This window comes from Diplotaxodon limnothrissa, linkage group LG4 (assembly GCF_057381915.1).
Source record: "Diplotaxodon limnothrissa isolate DT_005_m linkage group LG4, D_limnothrissa_male_GT1.1, whole genome shotgun sequence".
Classification (NCBI taxonomy): Eukaryota; Metazoa; Chordata; class Actinopteri; order Cichliformes; family Cichlidae; genus Diplotaxodon; species Diplotaxodon limnothrissa.
This window is the reverse complement of record NC_140599.1, coordinates 26,700,776-26,722,830: the sequence shown is the minus strand read 5'-3', so window position 1 is coordinate 26,722,830 and position 22,055 is coordinate 26,700,776. Positions and strand designations below refer to the sequence as shown.

At 39.8% G+C, this 22,055-nt stretch overlaps 1 protein-coding gene across 1 annotated transcript; it reads right to left on the bottom strand.

Annotated features, from left to right (window-relative positions):
- Nucleotides 1-2,280: 2,280 nt before the first annotated feature.
- Nucleotides 2,281-18,600, bottom strand: cntnap1 (contactin associated protein 1). The gene is made up of 24 exons (XM_085352708.1): nt 18,540-18,600; nt 13,791-13,892; nt 13,111-13,304; nt 12,678-12,831; nt 12,197-12,400; nt 11,789-11,973; nt 11,543-11,692; nt 11,107-11,368; nt 10,415-10,564; nt 10,143-10,317; nt 9,670-9,776; nt 9,433-9,555; nt 8,856-9,059; nt 8,590-8,746; nt 8,390-8,517; nt 8,112-8,285; nt 7,789-8,007; nt 7,443-7,682; nt 7,130-7,369; nt 6,841-6,968; nt 6,283-6,376; nt 5,932-6,162; nt 5,795-5,839; nt 2,281-2,480 (listed from the first exon to the last, which is right to left on the bottom strand). Exons 1-24 carry the CDS (start codon nt 18,598-18,600, stop codon nt 2,281-2,283), a joined length of 3,927 nt encoding a protein of 1,308 aa, XP_085208834.1.
- Nucleotides 18,601-22,055: the final 3,455 nt, after the last annotated feature.

Below are 22,055 nucleotides of genomic sequence, written 5' to 3'. Positions count from 1 at the left end.
AAATCATTCTTCGATCGTCACAAACCATCAGTTTCACTCTGTTTGCTCACTTTTCACTCTCATTCGTGTTAATAAATTACATTCTGAAAAATAGAGCCTGTATTTGCCAGTTTTGGCCAAATCTATACATGTTCATACATTATTAGCAAGTCGTGCCTTTACAGTAATTGCAGTTTTTACATCTACTGTACATTCTTTCACTGTACAATTTCGCACAGTCCTGTCCATCTGTAACGGAAGAAAAACCAACAATGTTGAGTTTTGGAGGTGTATTAGTGCTACAGAGAACAAGTACTGTACTTTCTTTATCCTGAGCATTCTAAAAAGCTACAATGAATAGTTTTACTTTCAGTACTAAGCAGTCTACAATAAAAACAGAATAGGTCTTCAGTGTAGTGTCTGCTCATACATTACACAGTCTGAGGATATACATTCAAACCGTTCCATTTGACTGTAGCTTTTCTTGTACAAACTGAAGGAATTTTAAAAACAAGTCACTTGACACATTATTCATATAGTTACGTATACACTCATTGCAACCTACTTGCTATTGTGCATTGGCAAAATAAACTGAGGCATTAACATTATTGGTGGCTGGAAGAAGCTAATATTATTGCATGTTACTGCAAAGTGCGCTCATGCTCTACATATGCATAGCTGATATGTTGCAAATGTGTTACTTTTTTCATTGTTTCCCACATACACGATAGTGCTTTAGTGTACACAAGGAGCTGCAGTGAGTGATGATAGCCCTAAGCTTTGGTTGCACCACAGATCAAATGATATTTCATCTTGCCAGAGATGAAAATTTCATGTGACTGTAGAATTTTCCACTTTTTCACTGAAAGCAGCTAAACAAGCAGCAGTAGCAGTGATGACTTTGTGGTCAGCTACTGCACTACAATATCATGAAAAATATTTTAGCATTATGAGCTAAAAGAAAAAGATCAGCATTTACATTTTTGTGGTCCTCTGTACATATGTTAGTGTGTGTGTGTGTGTGTGTGTGTGTGTGTGTGTGTGTGTGTGTGTGTGTGTGTGTGTGTGTGTGTGTGTGTGTGTGTGTGCATGTGTGTTTCTATGTATGCTTCCCATATGGCCATAGCAGCTTTTCCCTGAAATTTGTTTTCACTGAAAAAGAAAGGATTGTGGAAGGACTTACTGTATACTCTTTTTGTTCTGACACTCTTGAGACGTTAGAGACTCAAATGTCTGTAGCACCAACCTATTGGCAGATTGATCATAATATGCAACCAGAAGTAAGACAGAAGAAATAAGATCTAGTTCACTCTGTCCCTGGCAAGCTTCATCACTTGAACTTTTTTTGTTTTCATTCTGCAGTACACCAACAGCCTGTTAGCTCCTACAACCAGAGGTACTGTATCTTCAGATCATCACATTCTCATGTCCAAAGCCCCCATGGTTGAGAATGTGTTTTGAATCTGAGCATACTGTAATCGGCAAAGCTGCTTTCTACTGACACTGTATATGTAATGCAATGTTATAGGCTTCAATACAACAAACACAAGCTTATGTACCTTGTAGAATCTATACGTATCATCTCAAAGCTCATCATCACAAAGCTCCATGCTTATCAGTGTATTCCTTTTCGGTTGATGCTTCTTTTTTTTATCCATGAACACCAGTTTTGTGTGTTGATTTTCCTTGCACTGTTTTAGTTCCGCACTTCAGACGCTCTTACTGTTTAAAATCGAAATGGATTATGCACTATGGTGTCGATAGTGGTTCCAGAAGAGATTGTCAGCAAAAGGTATATTTTGGATGGCATAAATCTATACAGTAGGTTATTGGTAGTTTTCATCTGTCTTAAAAATGGCTCAGAAAAGAAATCACTCAATTAAAGCCTAAACACTTAAATCTGATGTTCTAATTAAACATCCTTTCCCACAGTGTCTAAACTAATCCCAATCTGAATAAGCTATTATGGGTACTTTAGATCAAGCTTGCTCAGATGAGGCACTTCAGTATTTCATCCTGCAATACAGTGTGAGACTTGTTGGCTACTCATGCAACACGGGGCTTGATTTGAACTTTGAACCCAGCAAAACTAGACTTACCAAAATACATACTATGTAGAGCACCAGGCATCATATCCAAATCAACTGGGCAAAGGAACAGAAACCAAAATGTAAATAAAAAAAATCAGGAAACAAAAAGAATAGAAAACTTAATATAGGTATCTGTGGTTTTGTAGATGCTAATTCCCACACTCCATCCCCCACTCAAAACCCCAACCACTGTCCAAGAGGTTCTCTGATGCTAGTCGCTCCTGAACTCCTCTTCAATTTCTGGGAGGTTCTTTTTTTCTCTCCTCAGAGTCTCGGTGAGGGGTCTGGAGCTACTGGGGGACTCCAGGTTTTTAGGTTCATTGGTATGGTAACTGCCCTTCTGCTGATAGGCATACACATAGATGCTGTACAGGCCTCCAAAGAGCAGCAACAGCGCCAGGATCACAATAACTGAAGGACAAGAATAGGAGTCAGACATTATCCACAAGACCTGGAAGAAAAAGCTGCTCCAAGAAATACTGATGACAAGCAAGTGTTGCTTGACACAAAGATAGGTACAACTTTCTTATCTTAACAAGACAAACTGTTGGAATAAATTAATTTAGGTCTCATGTCGCCTATGATGACATAACACGCTTTCTTTCTGCTGTGCCAGAAGTCTGTGATCTAATTCTGTAACATCTTAAGTGTGATGTTTACATTCTGCGCATGTGTGGTTTTTTGGTCTCTCTGAACAAGAAATCACTGCTCACACTAGTGATTTAATTAGTTAGTGTGATTTACTGTGAAAGGTCATCAAAACATACAGAAAGACAAAAAATATAGGGGGTTATCTGATTGTTGGCTTTTCTCTGTTCTGTTTGTATCATTTGGGGGTTTTTACTTTACAATATAAACTGCCTCGAGGCAACTGTTGTTGTGATTTATAAATACTGAATGCGCTCTCACTGGAATTAGACCTGCCTTTCGAGACATTCTTTGCTGGGTTTGATCTCTTCTTCCTCTTTTTTCGCCTGTTCCTTTTAGGGGACGCAATGGATTTACCTCCATCTTACCCGATCACCAGCATATTCTCCCACTATAACTCTCTGCATTTCTTCCTTTTCTACATTCAAAAATCTTTTTCTGTGGTCTTCTTTTTTTCTTCCTACCTGACAGCTCCATATTTAACATACTTTGTTCAGCATACACACTCTTCTGCACATGTCCAAATGATCTCAGCCTTGCCTTTCTCACTTTTATCTCCAAATTGACCTGTGCTTCCTGTCTTTTTGTTATTGCTGCACTATACATGATAGCAGATTGCACTATCATCTTACAAACCTTCCTTTTCACTCTTGTCACAAATCTCACCTGACTTGCCTCTACCCACTCCATCTGGCCTGCACGCTCTTCTTCGCCTCTCTTGCCTTCCTCTCATTCTCATTCTTCCTCTGTCTTGCCTCTGCTGACTTTCATTTCTCTGCAGTGCATACCTCCATCTCTATAGACTCTTTTAGGCCTGCTCCCTACTCTCAAATACAAATCACAGCATCGTCTACAAACATTCATGGAGGCTCCTACTTGACCTCATCTGTCAGCCTGTCCATCACTATTGTAAACAACAAGGGGCTCAGCGCTGATCCCTGAGCTAATCCCACCCCCAACTTGAACCCATCTGTCACTCCTACCGCACACCTCACCACTGTCCCACTGTCCTCATGCATGTCCTGCAACACCCTCACATACTTCTCTGTCACTCCTGACTTCATCCCCACACACTTCTGTCATCTGAATAACCGCCTTCCACTCTTCTTCCTCTCCATACATGTCCTCACTTCCTCCTCAGTAATCCTCTGTTGGATTTGATACATTTAAAATATGATCTGAAATAGTGCACTCTCTGAAGCAAGGTCTTAGTAAGCCAGAGGAAATTTTCAGATAGCTAGAGGAATTTTCTGAAGATTGGAGTGACCTGATAAGCACTTTGTCCTTAGTTCCCAAGCAGCTGCATTTAGAATTTGCTAAATGAATATGGACTTTGAAGATGGACTTTCTGTAATCCAGCTGTAGCAAAGGCATAAATGAGTTTTTGCATCAGATTGAAATGACATCAACTATAACTTCAAGATGAAAGACCATATTACAAACATGGTTTTTCATCTTAAAAGAGAGTGCTTGTAAGTATTCAGAGACCAGCTGTACATGAGCTTTTAGACCAACCACATTTAATATTTGACAATTCAATGAGTGCAATCGTGGCATTAAATTGCCTGTAGGTGTGTGGAGGTTTTTTGTCGCTCAGACTGTTTGCTGTGTAATGAAATGGCAAAACATCAACAGTGTTTGCCAGCCTTTCTGCCAATAAAATGTTCTCAGCGCCTTAGGTTCATAAACACAGCAAATGGTTACAGAGAATGGTCTGTGAAGTATAAAAAAAGATAACTTCTGATGTTCTACAGTATTTCTATGTCTCTTGGAAAGATATAGAAGGGTAGAAATGGAAGGAAAATCAACATAAAGTGTCCTAAAATGGTGTTGAATCCTTTCACTAAAACTTCATTGTACGTTTACCTCAATCTAAAATGAGGAAGACCGTCCTTCCACAAGATGTATGTCGTTCTGATTGCAGTGACTATTCCCTCAAAGAGTAAAAGGGGAATCTAAATCAGGCTGACTAAATATCCCCCAGAGCATAACAGAGCCACTGGATCATTCACTGTAGAGCTCGAGCATTCGGGTCTTATTATCTCTGTGAACGCTTTTTCTGCCAGTAGAGATTAGCATTTTATTTCATTGGTAATATTAAAACAGGAGGTGTAATTTCTGAGTCATAACCATTTTATCTATGACAATATATCAGACAGAGAAGATGTCTGATATCTGGGAGGGACCTTTGTCAGCATAGCTGAATGTTGCATTAATCTTTAATGACATACTGATGTCCAGTATTAGCATAATATCTCAGAAGCAAAATGATTTATTAAGCTAAAGCATCTATCAATGATGAACAGTAAGCTGGGGCCATGCAGACTAAATATAGCTAATCCGGTAAAGGTCTCAGACAGGGATGGAGCAGGGAGTCTCTGTGCTGCAGTTTAATCCTGAGACTCCAGCCTCTCCTGCTCATCAGGGGGACCTGCTCTAATTTTTTTTTCATCTGTGATACTATGCTGCAGGCTGCTCATCTGCTCTCAGTGCATGTCCTCCACGTCCATGTTCTCATTATAATATTCATGTTGATTATATAACAAATACCTTCTATAAATGCATATTGAAAGCAAGTCAGCTGGCATTGTTATTGTTATGACAGCTTATATCTCTGTGTTGCAAGTACGGTCCAACACTCATGGCTATTAATTATATATATATATATATATATCAAATAACTCATACATTGCACTAATTTTCTTTATTTAATCAGTATACCTGAATGCACTCAAATATAGACAACACTATCATTTGGTATGAACTGAAATGCTTGAAAAATACTTATTTACTTTACACATGTTTTGTTTTTCCACATATAATGAAATTCTGCCTTCAGAAAGAATCAACCACTGAAATGCTCCTGTCAGACTCTGACAACTCTGCTCTAATTTTGGATTAGAGGATTTTAGGAAAAACTAAGAGAGAATTTGAAACAGCATTTGTGTCATCTGGGGCACGAGGAAAAGAGTAAAACAGAAATGAAGGAGATGAGTGGTGCTTTAGATTAAATGAAATAAACTACTAAATGTCACATTACACGTTTTGTACAACTTCAAGATAAAAATGATTCTTACCTGTTATCCAAAATAGACCTAGGTCATCATGGATATAAATATACTCTGTAAGAGAGAGATGCACAGTTCAGGAAATGAACAGAAACCAATAATGCCTTTATTTCATGAGAGTTACACTTTGAAAAATAAACTTCTACCTATTCCAGTAAACCAGGGGTCGGCCTCCCATGGTACATAACCGAGGACAGGAGGGAAGGCACCACAAATAGACTCAGAGACATAGCCGTGCGTCTGTACTGGAGGATCTGTTTCGTTTGGACGGAACAGGGTCTTCAGAGGTGCATAGACATTATATCTGACCCCAGATATGCAGCCTATGAAGCCTGGAGCATTGTGCCTCTGGATTTCGTAGTCAATGTCACCAACCTCTGAAGGAAACGATACAGAAATTAAACATGAGATGAGGATCTGATTAAACAAAAAATAATTTAAAAAAAAATCCTTGCAGCAAGATGTTATTAATAACAGATCGTTAATAAGCCTTATACCCATCACTCTGCCCAGGAACATGGACTTTGGAGAGTCAAACCTGGCATCTTCCACCAAGGTTATCTTTTCCACAATAGGCTCCATGTAGTCCACCTATGGATAGAGAAACATTTGTTTTTACACCTCAAAGGGACATTGCAGAATAAAAAGACACCACTGCATTCCTATAGTACGACCAGCATCAATGATTATAAACAGTTAACCAGCTACAGATAAAGCACTTCCAAATAAAAAGCACTATTTTTAAGACATTCTCTGACGTGACATATGAAAGTAATAAATGTGAGGCTACCAACCTGGCTTTTATCAAAGGTAAAGATTCCAGCCTTTTTACCTGACCCCAAATCTAATCCCCAAATGTAAAACTATTACTTGAACATTTGTGTAGATCACTGTTCTTATAATTTGTAGGAAAATTCTGCTTCTCTTGGGGAAGTTCAGTTAGTTGGGTATCCTTAAGTAATGTTCAGAATTACGAGACATAATAAATGATTTCACAGAAAGTAATCTAAACCACAGATCACATTGTACACAGTGGGAGCAATGACAGCTTGAACCTGGGTTTTGATGGTTCTGTTGTGTCTGGTTATGTTCACATAGTGAGGGAATCCATCTGCCAGGTTTCTGTGAGTCAGCTGGTACTTGTGTGTTATGACTCCCAGCTTATACCTCAGATCTACACTACCTGAGGGGAGAGGCAAGAGAGTAAATCAATAGCATACAGTACTGTTTTGCTGAATAACTCTAACAAGTGAATAAAATCCCTACGCTCTCCTAAAAATGAGGTTATGTGCAAAGTTACGGCTTTCCCATTCTCAACAAATATTGTTTCTTAGTTTTCCATACCATCAGTCTTGAGGACGACAGCGATGTAGTCCTGGACGAAGGAGCTTATGTAGAGCAACACGGCTGGTGTGTGAACAGTGCTAAAACTGAACTCTATGTCATCTGCTGTATCGTTGTAGCCGAGACTGAAATTGTCGTAGTGCGGGTCAATCCAGTTGGCCCACGCTGCTTCATCTGATACTGGCTTCTTTCGTATGTTGTACCTCATCCATGATCCAATCTCAAAATAAGCTCCAATATCTTAGAAAAATAATTATTAGATTTCAGTCTGCATTTCATTACATTTACTTTTGTTGTGCTGAACATAACTTACCTTTATGGCAGTAGAAACCATCAAAGGCTGTATTGTTACAGTCACAAGTATAGGAAGCATATCCCTCGATACACTGCCCGCTGTTTCGACATGGTATGGTAGCATTAAGACACTGTCCAGTACAGTTCCTCCTTATGCCCTGTTCTTCGTTTACTTTCCCCTCTAAATCGAGAGGCACGCCATTCATCCGCAACCCTCGAAGGCAGCCCAAGAAAGGTCTCAAGGTACGATTGGCTGAACCTGTGACAAAGAACACTTGTATCAGTGGCTAGAGGACACATTAAATTGATTTAATTTGTGTCATTTTTATATTTTGAAATTTCCAAGTACACCTCAGGAAACCTACCTACAATGAGAGGATGTGTGAACTTCATGGTGATAAAAGTCTGAGGTGGGAAGCGTTTGACTGCCCATGGCTGATAATCTACCTTAATCCGAGCCAACTTCACGTTAAGCTCGGCCTGAACGAAATGCCACTCGTTGTCATTAAGTGGCACAGGAGAGTGTAGGGTCGCATTAAGGATGCCATCGCCAACCATAAATACAAAAGCAAGATCCTGGGTGGCTGGTGGAAAAGAAAAGATACAATTAGCAAAATACTTTTTACAAAATGTACAGTTCTAATAGGATAAACTTGAGAATTGCCTTCTAACAGATGAACCCACTCACTATTGAGCTCTATTCTTATAAAGTTTCTAAGATGATCATCAGAGTTCTCCAGGAAGACACAATGGTCACGGTAGGTTTTGAAGTGGAAAGAGATGTCAACAGTTGTTTCAGGCCTGAAGGTGGGGAATGTTATGTAAGTGGGCTTTGTGAAGGCTATGGTGTTCCAGATGTTTCCTGTGGAAAACATTGAAATAAATTTGGAGAAAAACAACTCAGAGCCCCTTGATACACTAGAAATGAGCATATGTGTTTGCGAAAGCCATAATATTTAATCTCACTGTCGCCATGGCAGCGGAGTGGCCCAACTGTGAAATGTGCTTCTGAGCCGGTCCTATTGGTGTCCCCGACCACCACCCTCCTCACAGGCAGATGGTCTCTAAAGTCCAAGTAGCCTTTGTCCGAGTACCTGAAAAGCCACAAAGAAAACTATTAATGTCAAAGTCACAAGGTAAACACGTTCAGCGTGTTCTTCTCTCACCATTGTCTATAGTCAGCGTCGCAGTTGCACTGAAACTTGGGGTCGACGCAGGTTTGATTGACAGCACAGCCGCATTTTTGGACTTCTCTGAATGTCCCACCCCAATAATAATGGCTCTGATTGTTGCGACCAATCCAGTAAGTGAAAGGCCTTCCATCTATTTTGAAAGAGAAAATGAATCTGTGTTTGAAACATGAATTCATTTTCAATATTTTCTTGCTTATTGATCATCTGCACCCTATTAAAATCTGTCTCATCCTACTTACTGGGTGTATTGAGGATACGGGACTTATAGCACGAGTAGTCTATCCACTGTTCACAGTACATGGAGGTGTTTGCAAGAGCAGTGACTTCATCCCAGGTGGCATTCCAGTAGTTGACATCTCCTATATATGGCTTGTCGATTGAACTCCCAATCACCTTAGTACCTTCCACTCGATCACTCAATATCACTGTCCAAGCTTTATATGCTGCAAAAAGGTTTGATAGATGTAAGTCAAATCAGAAAAGGATCAAAGAGAATAATGGGGGGAAAGTAAGGAACATGATGAAACACTAAAGAGAAATTTACTATATAATAATATCTTCCTCTATAATAATATGGAGGAAGCAGAGGATGAAAAGTTTTACAAGACAGATGCAAAGACAGCAACAGCTGGATCTCTCTTGATATATAAATCCTTTTTTAAATTTCCCTTGAAACTTCAGTGCACATTTCTCATTACCCTCACATAATAGCATGACTTTTTTTCTCTCCCTCTTTTCGCAATCTACAGATAAAACATCAAACACTGAACACAGTGCTGCTGCAGCCATGCATTATTAGCAACAATGACTACTTACATTTCATTTTGCAGTACACTTCAAATGGTTTCAATGGCCCACTGAGATCGGGATCGATGGTGTAGTTTCCAGACCAATACTTGCCACTGAGTCTGTAGGCCTCACATGATTCTTTATAAACCGCTGTTTGGGGAAATAATGGAGCAATTTATTATAATAAGGAGTATAAATAACACAAGCAAGGTGTTATTTGTTTAAGAAAGTGTTGGCGTTTTACAATTATCAGCTAGCACTTACACATGTGACACACTTCTCCTTTATAGCCTGTATTCTCACACAGGCAGATGAAGTCATCCCAAGACTGGATGCATCTACCTTCGTGCTCGCATGGATTTGGAGTACATCTGCAGACAAAAGAGATTATTATACTAAGTTTTTGGTTATTGAAAAAGTGAGCGACTTACATAAATAACCAGTGTTTTTTTTTTCACCATCCTATTCTCCTTTTGTGATATTTTTGTCCCGCCAAGTTCCTTTAGACAGAGTTTATGAGGTCAAGTTACTTTTAAAAACCAGACACACCAAACAGTTATGTCTGACAGCAATGTGGGGCCAAGTAGTCCACAAACATTACATATGGGTTATTAATAAATATGATAAATGATTCAGCATGACATACACTAATAGCTCATTATTGCAGTGCCGTATTAGTATCTTTTTAATTAAACGGAATCAGTCAGGTTTCCTGAATGACTGATAGTGTGTTTCACCTGTCAGTGATCCCACAGGTGCCCAACAGCAGCTCGGCATATCTTCCCCACTGTCGCATCAGAATAATGTCAATATCGAGCTGTTCGTTGTCTATGAAGATATGCTGCATGCAGCCATGGAAGCGATTCAGCTTGGTTTCACATTTCCTGACTGTGTTATTAGTTTTCGGACAACCTAAACGGAGGAAAGCAAATTTTGTAAGATTTGATGAGCACAGATTTGATCTATTTGATCTTTTTGTTGTTAGCAGTTATCTGAGAAATCGACTCACCTCCAAAAAAGTAGCGGTCGCCTGTCCGAATAGTGAAAGGGTTGGTGATCTTTAGTGGTGAGCCCTCCTCCTCATCAATAGTGAGAGTTAGCAGGTTGTCTCTGGCTGCCAAATCAACTGAATGCCAATAACCATCGTTTAGTCTGTATCCTGTGGAACAAGACGAAGCCCTTTGTGATGCTGTCATATTATGTTATCAGTACAGATATGTACAGTTGTTTTTGTACATATTATCAGTACAAAAATCACATGCATAATGCTAACCATTCTTTCAGTTGTCAGGTAAAGGTTGCCATGAATTGGCCATATAGAGTTTAGGGGCATGTCTCTACTATGGAGCTTTCCTGACCCTCCATGCATTTACATCCATAAGATCTTAGACAATGATACTGTTTTGTGATTTGCCTGTGTATACCACCACTGTGGATTTCAAACAATCAAGATGTGATGCATTAATAATCTTATTTTAACAAAGTCCCAAAAAGTTGATTCTGTTCATCTGGACATAAAGTTTTCAGTGGAAGAAACATTTCGTCACTCATCCAAGTGACTGCTTCAGTCTCAGCTGACTGCAGGTTCCCCCACCCTTATAAAGAGTAAATTTGCATATTGACTGAAACTAGCACCACTGGCGAGCAATGGGCTGTGAGGTCTGTTTCTTGATCATTAATATGTGTCTGAGAAAAGCCTACCAGCAGCAAACTGAATTTTCTTCTTGCCAGGCTGGAATATAGTGACATTGATCTGTCCCTCGCTCAGACCCAGCTCAAGAGCACCCAGATCATCAGCAAAACGTGTGAACATCAGGAGCCCTGTGTAGTCCCATGAGCGGAACTTGAACTTGACAAACATGCGGGGCCTCCTGAAGAACCCTGGCACCTGCAGGTAGTTATTGGGCCCAGCGAAGGTCATTGGTTTCAGCAAAATGTCACGGCAGGTAAAATGCATCTTTTTCTAGATGGAGAGAGAACATTGACCTCATTAGCCACACTGAAATGAATGACAGTGTTTGTGATTAAACTGTGAACATAAAACAGACAAATTTGGGTGAAGCTTCAAATTTTAAAGGCGATTACCCAAAATGATGATGTTGCTATATAATGGATTAGAGTTATCGTAGAGCCCTACCCTTCTTGGTATATGGATGTCGGGATCTTCTCTCTTGGCCTTGTCGATGACATTGATGCCATTGATGAAGACGTTTTCCATACAGCCCGCGAAATTTGGTGTGGAAGGGAGGTGAGGCATGTTTTGCTCTATTACTCCTCCTACATAGATCTAAGCATCGGGTATTAAGACAGTCAGATACCCAGCGCATTGTCCTACATTCACTAATATTTCTGCAGTTAAAGGGGAATATATTCCAGACAGTACCTGTTTATCTAGATCCAGATGAGTAAATTCTCCATTACATATTGCTGTCACTGTCTGACTGTCCACTGTGAGGTTCACCTGTCGACCATAACGTTTGATTGTGACATAGTGCCAGTGGAGATTATCAAGAAGGCTGCCAGCGGTCAGTGTAGTCCGTCCATTAACTTTGTGTACATTACTGCTTCCTGCAAACACAGCATGGAAGGAACTGAATAAAAATGTTCAAACCATGTTAAGATATTTGGCATAACTGAAAGACCTAACTCAACAACCTAACCAGCAATACCAAGATCCCTACCGTGACACTTCGGCTTTGTTTCAGGTTATCTCTGAGATGGATGTTACTCTTACAAAGATTTTAGTTCCTGGTTACAATAAATGCAAAACAATTTTTAATGCTGGTTGTACCAAGACTGATGTGCAGGTAAAGCCGGCCTTTCTTCAGCTCCAGGGTAAAGAGGTCTCCCTGAATCCCTTCACTGTGCAAAAGAAGGCCATCCTGCTCCAGAGTCTTTAAGTTTATGGCAATGTGGTCCTGCAGCGTACGGGACTTTTTTTCAGGATACTTGTAGACCACTGAGTCATCTCCATTGTACTGTAGCACATAGGAATCTGCAACAAAATTTCAACCTGATTCAGTTTAAAAGAGTAATGTGGCAAGTATGCAACATGGCTCCTGTCCTTGAGCTCCTTGAAATTGTTTGGCACTTTAGCTTGCGTAATGCATTCAAACAACTGAAGAGTACTGAGAGTAGTCGCTTACGAAAGAATATGGAACTAGTATAGCACATTTGGCATGTTTTAAAAATATAGTTAAGAGCTATGGTTAACTGCTGGATGTCAGTTAGAATCAGGAAATCCATGTTGAGCATCCTTCAGTCATTTTTACCATAAGGGCAGCCAAACAGCTCCAGTCTCACACCAATCTTCCCCCCATTCTCTGTGTTCCATGCCAGAGGCAGCAGACGAATATGTTTAGCGGTAAAGGCGTAATGGAAGACATTCCTCTTCACCTGATAATAATTCCAGTTACCAGGCAGCGTCTGCAAACAGATGAGACAGGAGAAGAGTGGAGAGTTATTGAGCCACTGCTATGGTGTTAAAGCCTTATTAAGAGGCGATGATGAATTGATGATGAGATTAGCTTTGTCAGTGATAATATTCTGTGCTGTCTTTGTTTTTCAGCCTGTGGCAATGAATATAATGGAACACCCACTGAATCCCAAATCTGCCATAGAGATTACATTTGACTAGTTAATCCTCGACTCATCCCTTTTATGGCTTTCATCCCACCACGGCCATTAGGGCCCAGTGACACCTACAGAGTTGCCTCCTTTCATGATGTACGGCGTCCAGGAGTCTGGTCGATCTCCGTAGAGCAGAGTGTATTTGGTGACCCAGTCATATGAGTTGAAGGTCCCCTGAGTGGCAACTGCCACCAGTCGGTACTTCCTGCCCAAGTCTATCTGCAACCATGGCTGTCTGTCCCTTGGGGAAGGGGACCAGCCACTGCTGCCTGAGGGCATGAAAACGAAAGATTTGATCAAATTTGTCAAGAATCAAATAACTGGAAATACAACTGTGACCTTACAGAGTTAACCTTAAATCTTACTGGAATGATTACACAGTATGCAGTGTATGCTACTACTTATCAAACTGTGTTTGAAATACCTGCATCATAGCTGGTAAACACTCTATTTTACCTGCTAGTTGCTAACTTTGTTTAAAAAAAAATAGCTTCCTTTGCTAAAAGAAGGTTCAATCAAATTAAAAAATAATAAAACATGATTTTATGTTTTAGTCGCAGGATTTTTTAAATAAATTATATCATTTTCTCTTCATTTCCATTGAAAGTATTGTCACCTTAAGATAGAGTCCCTTACTTTATGGCTTATAGATAGTGGATCTGAATGGAAGTACTACGGTGAATTTGTGCTGTGAATCAGGTCTCAAATATAACTAGCATAAAGTTAAGGACTGGCTCTACATTACAAGAACTTACCATATAGTTTGGCAAAATTGGCAGAGTACAGAAAGTTATATCTGGAAGAGGCCAGGAAGGAGGACGCATACAGCCCAGAGATGAGTGGATCGGCACATTCTCCTGCAGTGAAAACAGGGACAACACCAACGTCAGAAGGTGTTTTAAAAAGTTGCTTTTTATAACGATGCATCATTCGAAATGAATAACAACAGCAGGCACTCCTGCACAGCTAGATAAGAAAACTCCACTTGGAGATTAATTAGCGGTTACTGCATTCTCTGGGAGACACATTTACTCGGATTAATTCAATTAAATTCAAAGCAAAGCACTAATACCTTTAGTATTGTTTTGTTTGTTTTTTTGCAGATTAAAATAAACACATGTTAACTATAATAATAATAATAATAATAATAATAATAATAATAATAATAATAATACGTTTATAATATAATGTCAATTTTCATTGTTATGCTGATGACACCCAGCTCTACATTTCCTCCAAACCTAATTCATCCCTTCTGTCTTATGGAGATGAGATCATGATTCTCCTCTAATTTTCTCAAACTTAACAGAAATTAAACAGATCCCTATCTATGCGATCTGCTCCATATTACCACTAACTTCCCGCTCTCTCAAATCTTCATCTGCAATTCATCTTGTTGGTCCTTCTGCTTGTCTTATCACTACGGGGAACAGAGCTTTCGGTCGCTCTGCTCCTCGGCTCTGGAACTCGTTTCCTCCTCTCATAAGAAATATAGATTCCCTTCCCTTATTTAAGTCACAGCTCAATACACATCTTACTTTTTTGTATTTTAATGTATTTTAATCTACTGTTTTATTGATATCTTTCTTTTCTTTGTAAGGGGACCTTGGGTTTCAGAAATGCACCATCAAATAAAATGTATTATTATTATTATTATACAGACATATATATATATATAATATTTAAAGAGAGAGAGCGCTGTCATGCTGCTTTGCTATTGTACATGTGGTTATAAGGCTAATGGGGCCATCACGCATCTGCTCAGACTTGCTCCCTGCTTGAGGGCTGTTAAAAGTGACCATAATTCTACTTAATCTTGCTTCTGTCGTGGCTGGGGATAAATGGCTGATGCCCTCACCTCCAGCTGTAAAGGAAACAGTTTCTCATTTTACGTGCCAAAATATGCTCCTTGAGACTCTTAAGACATTTAAAATAGATAAACCAAAATCCTGGAGGGATAATATTTGTTCAATGAAAGACAAAGCAGGTGCATCGATAAATAAATAAAATGTTTTAATCTTGCTTATGTATAACTATTATTGAAATGGAAGAAGCTCCTATCTGACCTTCCACCAGTGTCAGTATAATCCTCTCTTAAATGTTTGGAGTTGTTTACTACTAAACAGGAGTTTTAATCATTGTTTTACATTCGTGGAGGTCATACAGAAGAAGGCATGGTAACCAGCAGCTAAGGACAAGGCAGTTAGTATACTGACTGCAAATGGAGCTAGATGAGGACAAGTGGAGCACAGTCTGAAATTTTAAACAACTTTAATGAGTTCTGTCCACATCTCTCCAAGGGCATGCTGCACATTCAGAGGGAGGAAATGTGCTGAACTTTCTGATTCAGCTTCTTCTCTAATGGCTTTCTCTCTCTTTGTGATACAGAAATGCCTGCTATTCTGCAGATAATCAATAACAAATCTCTGCTGCATTACTTTACTGCTGTGCTCTAAAGCCATTTCAAGTGAACCACACCCTCAAATGTCCAGTCCCACAAAAAATACATATACTTTGAAGTTTTGAGATGCAATCACATAAAAAAAAGCTCCTTTTCTATTCGTAGCTTGAGTAATTACTTCTTTAACTTCTTCAGTTACTAGTAAATGAAATGGTGTTTGGCTTTAACAGCTTCATCTTAGACTGCATCAAGGTAACCTAGGTCACACAGCTCCTCCTTTTTATGAAAAGCATGTCACGCACTCCGCACCCAGACCTATTCACTGTCTCACTTCCTTTCCCTCCTTTTGATACCACTCTCTTTATCTCCACCCCAACTCTAAAAACCCTCCAATCTTCCGTGCTTTCACTGTATCCCATTACTCTTGCTCATCATCATCATCATCATCGCATAATGTTCTCTGCCTTCTCTGCCTGTCTCTTCCCTATTGGGCGTTGTCATGCTGCAGCAGTTAGAGCATACCTGAAGCCTGTGTACCCTGCTACTTGTGATTTTGCACCCCTCCTGTCTGTGCACCACACGGGGTAGTCTATTTCTCCGTTTATCATTAAGAGGCTGTGGAGAACAGCGTAGCTGTGTAGAGCTCTAGCACCACTCATGCTGAAATATCATTCTGCCGCTAGTGTGGGTAGGCCTGTCTGGGCTGACACATCGTTTTTGCCGGTTACATACAGTATGCAGAGGCACCTCCTTTGACTGACGCTGCTCTGTGATGCATGGCTGCACTGCAAAAACTCAAAATCTTACCAAGTATATTTGTCTTATTTCTAGTCAAAATTATCTCATTACACTTAAAATAAGACACAATCAGCTACAGGGCAACATTTCAGTAAGCTAAAGGAACTTGTTTCAAGACAGTGAATCTTGAAACTAGAGAAAAACTAGAGATTTTTCACTTGTTCCACTGGCAGATTTTTTCACTTATTTTAAGCTAAAATATCTTGTATTAAGTGAAAAAATCTGCCAGTGGAACAAGTGAAAAATCTCTAGTTTTTCTCTAGTTTCAAGATTCACTGTCTTGAAACAAGTTCCTTTAGCTTACTGAAATGTTGCCCTGTAGCTGATTGTGTCTTATTTTAAGTGTAATGAGATAATTTTGACTAGAAATAAGACAAATATACTTGGTAAGATTTTGAGTTTTTGCAGTGTGCTGACGATTCACACAGCAACCCTGTCTGAGTGAAGGCATCCACTGAATGCAGGCATCTCCAAACATACCAAAACATACTGCAACAAAGCAGCACATAAGAATGGCAAGAAAGGTTTTGCTAAATTATTCATATTTGGGCAGACATCACAGTGGGTGGTGCCTGACTACCAAGGACCAAAACTACAAACACTACAGAATATCAGAGTTCTGCTGAGACTTAAAGTTAAATCTAAATGACTATTGCAGCTTCTTTAGATATAAATTCCCCTCTCATGAACCAAACAGTTAGTTCCTTGTTATTCAGACTATAAGCTTTAGATTTATTCACATGTATTCCACCTTCTTATTCCTCACACACACACACACACATACACACACACTCTCACTTCAGAGAGCGAGTTTCAGCCTCACCCCAGGATGATTTAGTGGGGTGAGGCTCTGAGATCTAAGACTCCATTTTATTCTGGCACAGCTCCACTGTGCATGTCTCCACAGCAGACCACAGGGCTGCATTAAACTATCATCAGAACTTTTGTAGATAAAACACAGAGACATCAACTTATTGATTGGAAATCAGCAAACGAATGCACTTGACAAACATATTCAGCTTAACTGGTTTCTCTGTTCATCTTCTGCAGTTAGCGTGTCATCACAGAGAAACTTTCTCTTTTTCTCAAAATAAAAAAAAAATAGTTCCTGTATAGCAAAGTTATAATTTCTCATAAGGGGATATCTCAAAGGCATATATCAATACTACAATGTGGAACCATTTATGTTCTCAATAACCTAACAACAACACATAGATAGATAGATAGATAGATAGATAGATAGATAGATAGATAGATAGATAGATAGATAGATAGATAGATAGATAGATAGATAGACTAGAGGTAAGTCAGTATCTGAATTTCTGAATTTCACATTCCAAAGTGACAGGAAGTCATACCTTAGTCCATCCTCCATCTTTCTTACCTAAACTAATGAGCCAGTATCTGGGAGTGTGCGTTAAAGAAGCAGTGAAGACTCTCTGAGGTCATCTTGACAGTGACATCACACATAACGCTTATCGGTATGCATTCAAGCTCTGGTGAATGGGTCTAGGTGGGTGTTTAGCCTTACCCAATTTTAGCCCCAAACATACCCCCACAAACGTATTCCTTATTCTGTCACCTGCAAGACAACTGAAGCACTTCAGCAGTCTTATAGCAGATGTTGATTTCCCATTAAGCTAAAAGCGAGATGCAGCGCTTTCTGGGCAGCTCATGGACACCTAGGTTTCCCAAAAAAAAAAGTACTGCAGTGGGCTGGTCCCGGTCAGGACGCTGAGCCCTGCTCTCTCAAACGTTGCTATTAAAAATCGCTCAACCGATTCTCGCCAACAAGAAGATACACTGTGTGTGTATATTATTATATTTGAATCAACATAAACAGCACTGCGCTTTTAAAATAAAATAGAGTTGAGCCCGCACGCTGCACAAACTTGCGTGCAGGCTGGGAGAAAGCACTGCAATGCAGACAGTCCAGTGCAAAGGGGGATCGCCGTGCGCACCTTATGCAGGACCGACGTGGTTTGCTTCAACACTTTTCGTGCTTTGAAATGTTCAGTAGCCAAAAGAAAGCCGTGAAAATGAAATCGTGTCCGTTTAACACAATGCCCGGTTTCGTCGCAGCGTGCGTTGCCCTTCAAACATCCCAACATCTCAGGCTACATTTTGCCCTCCAGTGGTATTTTTCACTCATCAGGTTATCGCGTGTTAGAATGCAACTTTTTCGTCAGCGTATGATCCGACACTAAACAGTCTGCAGATAATGCATGTATATACACCCTGAAATATTTTAATCATATTCTAGCAAGCGACAGTAGATGAATAATTGCTGTTTCACAAGACTTACGTGATGAGCAATGTTGAAACCCCCAAAACAAGAGGCATATGCTCAGTGTTTTGCAAGTCATCCTTCACTTAGGACACGTTTATCCACATATGCTATGTTAATTAGATCGTAGATTGTTCTGCAGCATCCTCTCACCCCCCTTTAGCCCAACTTTAACTCGCGCTGCTCCAACTCCTCTTCCCGGGATCTCGGGCAGCCTCTACCGGGGCGGGGACGCGCATCGGTTGCTGGTGCTGATGCTGCGCTTCGCCGAGAGCGCGCACTTTTCTTTTATATCCTTTTAATGGTTTTATTTACATGACCGTAATGGAATGCAATAGCTCCTGTATGGTGGCAATCAACATGCTTTTCAGTTTTCTGCATAAGCGGTGCGCTTGCAGGCAGTTCAGACAGGATTCAGATGGGTCCCGTACGCAGGAGCCTGGATTTTCAAATGCAGAAGAAATTTGATAGGCGGAGAAAAAGAAACAAAAAAACTTTTAAAATCCGCAGCTGTCAGGTGTTCTCCACAGCAACTAAGAATACAGTGATTTCAGTCCCCAAATCAATATCGTGAAGCTGGTCAAAGTGATCAGTTTTCAATCAGTTTTCGATTAAATATCAATGTTCTGAATATTCATTCCTCTTTTCTTTTCCTTTATATTTCATATCATCCTTTGGCACTGTTTTCATGGCTTCCACTTGTCCGGTTGTGCCCCGTGTTTTCAAGGGTTTGGTTAAGAACGCTTTCTCTCCGGGAACGCAGACGTGAACTTCTTCCAAAAATAAGATGACGCTCAGTAATATCCTTTACCAGCAGCAGAACCGCAGAGTTGGCTATGACAATCACATCTGACCAGTAGGCTGCACTGTTCTGCTTGATGCTCGTGTGACCCTTGTCCAGGTATTTCGTGCAAGTGCAACCCTCACAACAGAACAGGTCGTAGCCTAAGGATGCCAGTTGTGGCTGAACTCAGATTCATCCCTGGAGACTCACATGCACAATGGAGTGGGGGCGGGGTGAGAATGATGCGGAGGAGAGGGATTTATGGCGATGGGTGGCACACTGACCACAAAAGGGGGGGGGGGGGGAGGCTTTGGGATTAAGAATTGGGTTTATGGGACGGCAGTGCGTCAGTGATGATGTGAGATTGAATGCCTTTATCGTGGGATTTACGTGTTTTCAATCAAATCAGATTGTCTGTTTGTAAGCTGCAACTATTTTCACTCCCGAAATACCGTAAAAGTACAGAATTATATCTGCAGAGAGAAGACAATGGCAAGCAGGAGAAATTGACACGGGAGAGTAAAATAGGACATCAAATCAGCACCAGAAAGTGGCTGCAAATAGTCTCCAGGCTTTGCATAGGGATTTGTCTAACTGACAAGAGACAGAAAGCAAAGTTTCTACAGTCAAAGTAGAAATTTATTGAAACCCCCTACTACCCCAAATATTCAACTGAGGTTTTAAAGTAGTGGATTGTACAATAATCAGTAATATTTTACAGATGTACTTGTTTCCGATAAGATGACCTTAATATTGAGAGGAAAATAAAGAGTTTAACACCCTCACACAGCTTGGATAATTTATAGTTCAGTATACTGTAATTTATGGTAAGGCAGCAAGCAAAGAGGATTACTTAATTTCAACGGGCATTATTTTAGATATAATGTGGTGCATGCAGTAGATGCATGCAGCACATCTGCACCTAGCTTATAGATATGGCTGGCTGGAGGCCATCTCATTCTCTAATTACCTTTTATATTTGACCTTATAGTGACTTTAGAGAGCTGATGATAGCCTAATGCTGGCTGAGGTTAAACAGTTCATCTGGATAAAACAACTCAATGTTAAAAGTGATAAATGATTAATATGACCAGTTCGTGGTGGACTTTCCAGATAATATGTGTGGGGGTTTTTTGGAGGGGGTGTTGTGATTCTCAATGGTTCTCAATGGTCACGATTAAAAAAAACTATTAAAATATTTTAAATATTTTGTTAAAATGCTCTTAATTAATCCATAATAGGGAAAAACTCCACTTCACTTTACATTTAGTTGTTACCCCAAGTAATATACATTACAACTCAGGTAACAGAAAGAGAACTTAGACTTATTTAATTAACGTGTATTTTTTTAATGTGCTCATGTGCAGCATTTTTGCAGGTTAGGTACAGGAGCAGTTACACAAGAGTAACAGCAAAACTGCACAATTCACCACTAGATGTCAGATATGGCTCATACTTGGGTCGCTGCTTCTCACAGTACAGTGGGTCTGCTCACATTACAACACTTGAGCAGCAGTTTTGCTGGTTGCCATCCAACTATCTCACACAATATGTTTGTTTTAACTCTGTTTTGCAGGTCTTTCGAAACATTTCATGTTGTCAAAAATGTTCAAAATTCTAAATTCTAAATGAATAAAAGAGGGAGCTTTCATTTTCTAAAATTAACCTGGCACACCTTAAACCATACACAAACAATTATTTATAATAAAGAAGTAAGAAGGTATTTCCATAATCGTGTATACATCAGTCTCATGCTTTTTTTTCTCTTTTCAATTCAATTCAATTCAATTCAATTCAATTCAATTCAATAAAACTTTATTGATCCTGAAGGTTGACCCCGAAGGAAATTGGGTTTTCCCATTCAACCTGAATCACAAAATATTCTCTGTCTTTAAAAAACACACACATGCAAAAACAAACTGACAATTGGAGAACTATGATGGTCTTGTTTCTCACAAAGCCCTGGATTTTAAAATAACCTTTTGTGCTTTGGGATCGCATTAGCACAATGTGTATTTTCCATAGGGGTGCCACTCCAGAATAAAAAGGACATGTGCTATAAGGGTACGAGGCTACACTGTCGAGCCCATATCAGAGGGCATATAAACACACATTTACGCATAAACAAGGGTCATGCCTAGATGTTTCCAAGAGCTAATTTTGCTGACCTGTTACCATAGAATAACACTGTCATGAGGATGGATGGAAGGATCTGGAAAGGTTTCTATGGTAAGTGCTGTCTTTATTTATGTGTAGCTGATATGTTAACGCAAAACAGATGTAAATAATGCTGATGGTGTCTGGTTTTCAAATGTTTGCCAGAAACCTGATAATTCAGCAAGATAGTCAGACACTGATGAGACAGGTGTTTATTTTTATCCCAAACTATGGGAACCTGGTGTCCCTCCATACTGGTGGGTAAAGGGCTGTAAACAGAGCAATTAAAACAGCTTCCTTTCAGGTGTCCATACACTAGTATGACCTCCTGCTGGTGAGGGCCAATCCCAGCTAAAAGTGAGCCCAGCGGGGGATTTGCAAACTAGTACAGGGGTCCTGGAGGCTCTCCCCCAGTGTTAGCTCAAGACAGCTGCCACAACCTCTTTAACCACTCACACCAAAAGTGGATGCACCAGCTCAATTAACAAAACTAGAAGCAAAAGGAAGCACTCTTTGTCCAAAGTAACAGAGCCCATCATCTAGTCTTTGCAAAGCTCAAAAATTTGATGTTTTTTTTTTTTGTTCTTGTTAAA